The sequence below is a fragment of the Arachis ipaensis genome, chromosome B03, assembly GCF_000816755.2.
Source record: "Arachis ipaensis cultivar K30076 chromosome B03, Araip1.1, whole genome shotgun sequence".
Taxonomy (NCBI): Eukaryota; Viridiplantae; Streptophyta; class Magnoliopsida; order Fabales; family Fabaceae; genus Arachis; species Arachis ipaensis.
In genome coordinates this window covers 134,803,797-134,811,191 of record NC_029787.2, presented here as the reverse complement: position 1 = coordinate 134,811,191, position 7,395 = coordinate 134,803,797, and the positions used below count along the sequence as shown (strand labels likewise).

Genomic DNA, 7,395 nt, shown 5'->3' with positions numbered 1-7,395 from the left:
GGATTGGGTTGTGTACTAATGCAACGCGAAAAGGTAGTGGCGTATGCGTCAAGACAACTGAAGACCCACGAAGCCAACTATCCAACTCACGACCTTGAACTAGCCGCGATAGTATTTGCGCTGAAGACATGGAGGAATCATTTGTACGGAGTTGGGTTTCAAGTATTCTCCGATCATAAGAGCTTAAAGTACCTGTTCGACCAGAAGGAACTCAACATGCGACAAAGGAGGTGGATGGAGTTTCTTAAAGATTATGACTTTGTTCTAAATTACCACCCAGGAAAGGCTAACTTGGTGGCTGACGCTCTGAGTCGGAAGGTACTCAAGGCATCATGGCTAATGATAAAAGAGGCAGAGTTGATAAAGAAATGAACCTACAAGTCACCCTCGCTCCAAAAAGCATACGTCTGAACCACCTAACAGTGGCAAGTCAATTCAAAGAACAAATAACTAAGGCGCAGAGTTCCGATCCCGATTTTCAAGAAATCCTGAGCCTTGTCAAAGAAGGAAAATTAAAAGGCTTCACCGAAGGAGAGGACAAAGTGTGGAGATACCAAGGTCGAATCTGTATCCCAAAGGAAGGCGATCTTCAATGCAAGATTGCGGAAGAAGCCCACAAAGGAGATTTTACCATTCATCCTGGCATGACAAAGATGTACCATGATTTGAAAAAGATGTTCTGGTGGCCAGGGATGAAAAAGGATTTAGCTACGGTCGTGAATAAATGTCTGGTTTGTCAGAAGGTAAAAATTGAACATCAAAAACCATCAGGGGTATTGCAACCCCTTGGCATCCCAGAGTAGAAATGGGAGGACATATCGATGGATTTCGTCATGGGACTACCTCGTACTCAAACAGGGCGTGACGCTATATGGGTCATCGTGGACCAACTTACAAAGACTGCCCACTTTCTACCAGTTAAGGCGACCGACTCATTGGAAAGACTAGCCACGCTATATATCAAAGAGATCGTGAGGTTACATGGGGTACCAACAACCATAGTCTCGGACAGAGACCCAAGATTTACCTCGAGGTTTTGGAACGCACTGCAGAAGGCATTCGGGACAAAATTGTGCCTGAGCACATCGTACCACCCGCAAACAGATGGACAAACAGAGAGGACCATCCAGACGTTGGAAGACATGTTACGAGCTTGTGTCCTGGACAGACCAGGAAAGTAGGAGAGTCACCTACCACTGATCGAGTTTGCTTATAACAACAGTTACCATGGTAGCATCGGGATGGCACCATATGAGGCACTGTACGGGCGAAGATGCCAATCTCCTTTATGTTGGTACGGACCAGAAGATAAAGGCTACTTAGGACCGGAGTTAGTAAGACAGACCACAGAAGATATCAAGAGGATAAGAGAAAGAATACGCGCCGCCCAAAGTCGACAAAAGAGTTATGCAGATCAACGAAGAAAACCCCTCGAATTTCAGGAAGGCGATCACGTATTCCTAAAAATTACCCCCACCACCGGGGTAGGGAGGGCTCTCAAGGTACGAAAACTAAGCCCCCGGTACCTGGGTCCATTCCAAATCCTCCGGCGTATAGGAAAGTCGGCATACCAGCTTGCCCTACCATCAAATCTATCAAGACTACACAACGTGTTTCATGTGTCCCAACTCCGAAAATACCAGCACGATCCAAGCCATGTGTTGCAGCAAGAGGATGTAACACTCAAAGACGACCTGACTTTTGAACTACCAGCCATGGAGATTGTAGACAGAAGCATGAAGCAACTAAGGAGCAAGACGATACAACTGGTAAAAGTGGCATGGGGTAGCGGCAATTCCAGAGACTACACATGGGAAAAAGAGGCAGACATGAGACAGAAGTTCCCGAATTTGTTTACAGGTAACAATCGTGGTGAGGATTTCCTTTTCTCCCCAACAATAGAAAATTTCAGTAAGGCCCCTAAGTTAATTAAGATGACCCTTATCGACCAAGTTCAGACATGGAATTTGGGGACAAATTCTTTTCTTACGGGGGTGATAATGTAACAACCGCCCCTTCTAGAAACAAAATTAAATTTGAAGTTTGAAAATCAGTTAGGAGATAAGTTTAGAATTTTGAAATTTTGGGATAGGAACCTGGTAACCACCCTCAGTTTGAAATTTAAAATATCCCAACCACCCCATCCCCAAATGTATATAAATAGGAGAGCACCCATAGGTAAAAAATCAATTCTCTCAAACACTTATCCTCTCCCTTCTCTCTACAAAGAAATAACATTCTGTGGGCAAACACAAGAGGCAAGCTCAAAGAAGCGTTAGAAAAGAAGGTAGGGAATTATGTTTTTAAACGCTTGGCATGTGTTATGTTTCATTTTTTTAATTTCTTCCATTCACGACTATTATCATGGCATTAATTATCGTTCCCTCATCCTTTATTCATGTTGATCATGTCTGCCTATCATGTCCTTCATGCCTTCTTGAATCCTTAGTATATGTATTCTTATGATGTTCATTCAAATACTCATTTTGTGCCCTTTCATATGATTATATTGTCATAATGTTATTATCACTCCTTTAAAATCAAGAGTACATGCTTGCTTAAATATTTTATTCTATTCTATTAAATGCATCTATGTGGCTCGTCATAATGTCATTATTACTCCTTTTAAATCAAGAGTACATGCTTTCTTAAATATGTTATTCAAATATTTAATATACATCCTATTCCATTGAGTGCATCTATGTGACTTGTTATAACGTTACCATTACTCCTTTAAAATCAAGAGTACATGCTTCCTTATATATGTTATTCAAATATTTAATATACATCCTATTCTATTAAGTGCATCTATGTGACTTGTCATAATATTATTATTACTCCTTTAAAATTAAGAGTACATGCTTTCTTAAATATGTTATTCAGATATTTAATATACTCTATTTTATTATGTGCATGTCATTATGTTATTATTCCTTTAAAAATCGAGAGTACATGCTTTCTTAAATATTTTATGCAATCATTTAGAATGCCCTATTATCTGCACCTTGATATGACCTCTTTCCACCCATGCTATTATATTTACCAAAATCTTTTAATTGGAAAATCCATACATATGCTAGGATCCCATGATTTTTCATAAATCCCTTTATCATCATAATTGTCCCTTTTCTTGCATGATCTCTTCTTATATGATTTTTCTCTCGTGTATGTTTGAACAACCAAATTGTAAATTGAACTGAGGGAATGATCCTTCGGTAAGGGAAGGTGACCCCCAAAGACAAGATAATCGAGATGATCCTTCGGTAAGGGAAGGTGATCGAAAAACGTTTGGGATAAGAACCTTCGGTAAGGGAAGGGGACTATCCCATCAATTTTATATAATAAGATATCTTTTTATATGACTCCATTCTTGTGTATGTCTAAATAACCTTGATTGTAAATTAAACTGAGGGAATGATCTTTCGGTAAGGGAAGGTGACCCCCAAAGACAAGATATCAATATGATCCTTCGGTAAGGGAAGGTGATCGATCGAGATGATCCTTCGGTAAAAGAAGGTGATCGCCAAAACGTTTGGGATAAGAACCTTCGGTAAGGGAAGGGGACTCCCACTTATACCGGTTTGGTGCTACCCATTTTCCGCTCTACGCGCATTTACTCCTTCCTTGCGTAACGATTTAGTCATTTCTTTGCTTAACCAAGTGTGGCACCTTATTTTAAAGACCCCCACGATAGTATAAAACTTAGGGTGTTACACGGGTCGTGGTGCTCCTGATAATATTATTGTGGCCCAAAAAATTTTGAATTTCATGAAGCATACAAAATTCAAGAAAGGTACTCTTGTTTTTAAAATTGATCTTGAAAAAGCTTATGATAGGGTGGATTAGAGGTTTTTGGAGAGTACTCTCATTACTTTTGGTTTTTCTATCATCACTGTTAATTTGATTATGAATTGTGTCCGTGCATCATCTCTTTTTATTTTGTGAAATAGGAATAGATTGGATAGTTTTGCTCCTAGAATGGCACTTGGAATCCTTACTTATTTGTGCTTTGTATGGAAAGACTTGCTTGCTATATATCTCATAAGGTGGTCAAGGGTGTGTAAAAACCAGTTTCTGTCACTAGGGTTGTGTTTGCTTACAGAGACAGGACACTGAGACACAAAATCGTGTTTGACAAATGACACATGGACAGAGACAATGTGCCCAGAGACACTGAATTAGTGTATTTTGTGTCCATCCTGACAGGAAAGACACAAAGACACTAACAAAGAACACAACTTATTTTTCATTTTTTCTTTCATTATTCTTGTTAATTTTTTATAATTATATTTTTTATTATTATATTTTTCATCTCAAATTTTTTGAATGAAAAAAAATGAGAATAAATTGGATTTTCATAATTTATTCTAGTTTATCACCAAACAGAATACAAGAACACAAAGTTTTGTATATTTGTCTGTTAATGTCTTTTCCTGTCCTGTTCTCAGAAACAAACACAGCCTAGGGGTGGCCCAAAATTTTCTCATTTGATGTTTGCAGATGATCTCTTACTTTTCTGTCAGGCTACAAAGTGTCAGGTCCAAATGGTCATGCATTCTCTTAACATTTTTTTCAAAACATCTGGCATGAAAGTAAATCTTGAAAAGTCTAAAACTTTTTGTTCTAAAAATGTGACTGCTCGTAGAAGAGATATTTTTACTAGTGTTTCTTCAATACGTTTTGCTTTGGACTTAGGAAGATATCTTGGAGTTAACCTTAATCATTCCCGTACTAGTAGGGATTCTTTTCATTCGCTGATTAAAAAGGTGAGGGGAAGATTAGCTAATTGAAAAGGAAGACTTCTAAATAAAATAGGAAGACTTTGGTTGATCAATTCTGTTGCAGCATCCATTCCTGTCTATCATATGCAAGTATTTTTTTTTCCAAATTGGGTATGCGATAAATTGTCTTCTAAGATGAGACAGTTCCTTTGGAAGGGTCAAGTTGATGGTAGAGGTCTTTCTCTTGTTAATTAGAGGACCGTGGTCACACCAAAGAAATTTGGTGGCCTGGGTGTTAGAGATCCTGCGTGTGTTAATATATCTTTACTTGGTAAATTGGTTTGACAACTTTTTCATTGTCAGGACAAGCCTTGGGTTGCTCTTTTGAGGGCAAAGTATCTGAGAAATGAGGGAGTTTTAGATGGCCCTGTCCCTTGCAACGCTTCTCATGTTTGGAAAAGTATCTCAAAGGCCTTTGGTGCTCTTAAGGATGCCTTCTCTTGGTGTGTTGGGTCACTTAATCAATCTTTTTGGTTTGACAATTGGAGTATTGAGGGCCCACTTGCTTAAGATATCTCTTTTGTACATATATCTGACTCTGATTTAACTATTAGAGACGTTTGGAAAGATGGTAAATGAAATTTCCACAATGTTTTCTCTAACATTCCAGAAGCTGTCAAACAGCGTTTGAATGCTTATATTCCGGATTTAAATGCTGGAGAGAGTTCGGGTTGATCGTGGGGTGTGGCATCTTCTAGACTCTATTCAACTAGGAGTGGATATAGTTGGCTAGCCAAAAGAAAGTTTGACTGAAATGAGCGTGATAATTGGTTGTGGGTATGGCGACTGCATATTCCTGAGAAGTACAAGGTCTTGATTTGGCTCAGTCTTCATAACTCTATTCCTACGGCAGAGTTTCGTTTGGGTGGTGGCTTAGCTTTATCTAACACTTGCCATCAGTGTCAGAATGGTTTTGAATCCATTCTTCATTGTCTTCAGAAGTGTCCTAGTGCCAAGGAGGTCTGGAACCTTTTAGGTCTATATTCAGATAACTCGGATTTACGTGATTGGCTCTATAGAGGTACAAGGAATGAAGATGTTTTTCTTTTCTTTTCGACCATCTGGTGGATTTGGAGAAGCAGGAATCATTCTGTGCATAGATAGATTATTATTTTTAGGATAAACCAACAAAAATGTATTCGAATAATTTTGTTGTTAATAAAAATGTACTCGAATTTTGTTATCAACGAAAATATTCTGAAATAATTTAAAAATGTGACAAAAATACTCAACATTAAATATGTATTCTTAAAAAATACTTTAGAGATTAAATTTTGATGCATGATTTTGCAAACATGATTAGAAAAATAAGATACTTTTATTCTTAAAATTTAGTGATTTTTTGCTAAGTGTGTATATATATATATATTGTGATTTTTGTCAACAATCAATAATATTTTTAAAAAATCACAAAAATATATATACTTAGCGAAAAATCACTAAATTTTAAGAATAATAATATCTCATTTTTTTTTATTTATGCTTACAAAAAATTGCATCAAAATTTAATCTCTAAATTATTTTTTAAGAAATACATATTTAATGTTAGATATTTTTATTGCATTTTAAAATTATTTAAAGACATTTATGTGGATAGTAAAATTTGAGTGCATTTTTGTGAAAGAAAAAATTATTTGAATGATATTTGGTAGTTTACCTTTAATTGTAATCCTCTTCATTATTATTGTTAAATATTATATTAATATTATCTTAGCTTGTATGGAATGAATTTCTATGAGGAGAAAAGCTTTTTATCCAATGTAGCCTTTTTTCCGCAAGAAAAGCTACTTGGTCGTGTGTGTAATCAATCTATTGCATGTTTTGGAATGTATGAAGGTTATTGATCATAGCACTAATACAAATACTTAGTCCATTGTTTTCTTCTCTCTCTGCCCAATAGGAAGAAATTAAAGTGAAATTGTTGGTCAGACATACGAAAACAAAGACCAAGACTTCAAAGTTATGTTACAATAGACATAAAGCATCTGAGTAGATAACATGGCGAATTTTTTTGAGGTCATTAATTTTTTTTTTTGGTTAAGTATGATTTTGGTTTTTGAGGTAGGGCTGAAATTTTATTTTATTCTTTGTTTTTTTTTTTTGTTACAAAATAATCCAAAAAATTTAACTTAATTTTAAAATCGTCCTGGACAAAAATACCCTTCTTCCTTTTCTAAAATTAACCAAAATCAACCCGAAACAGAACAAAAGTTGAACTGAACCAGAACCCACCACCATTATCATCATAGTCATCATCATCATCTAAAGAAGAACAATAGATAATGAAATCATAAATATATATATATAAGAAGAAAAAAAATAACAACAATGATAATGAAATCATAAGAAGAACAAAAAAACTCAGAACCTACCACCACCACCCCCACTTAGAACTCAGAAAATCAGAGACCATGTTTTTTAAATTTGTTAATGTTTTTTAAATCCCAACAGTATCATTCACATTGTTATTATTATAGCGACAACAATACTAACTGGATTACATTTTAACAAGCTAAGCAGGACAAGTGCATATTCATTTTTATTTCCACTATTACAAGAAAAGGGAAAAAAAAGAAAAAATTACAAACTCAAAACATACACACAAATGAAAAAC

General features: G+C 36.0%; 1 protein-coding gene across 1 annotated transcript; it reads left to right on the top strand.

Moving 5' to 3' along the window:
* LOC107633991 lies at positions 649-2,006 on the top strand. Its single transcript, XM_016337575.2, has one exon. It carries the CDS (start codon positions 1,242-1,244, stop codon positions 2,004-2,006), a length of 765 nt encoding a protein of 254 aa, XP_016193061.1. The 5' UTR covers positions 649-1,241.

Bases quoted from the DNA above. Each gene is read 5' to 3' on its own strand.
- LOC107633991 (XM_016337575.2), top strand. From the start codon at position 1,242: ATGGCACCATATGAGGCACTGTACGGGCGAAGATGCCAATCTCCTTTA.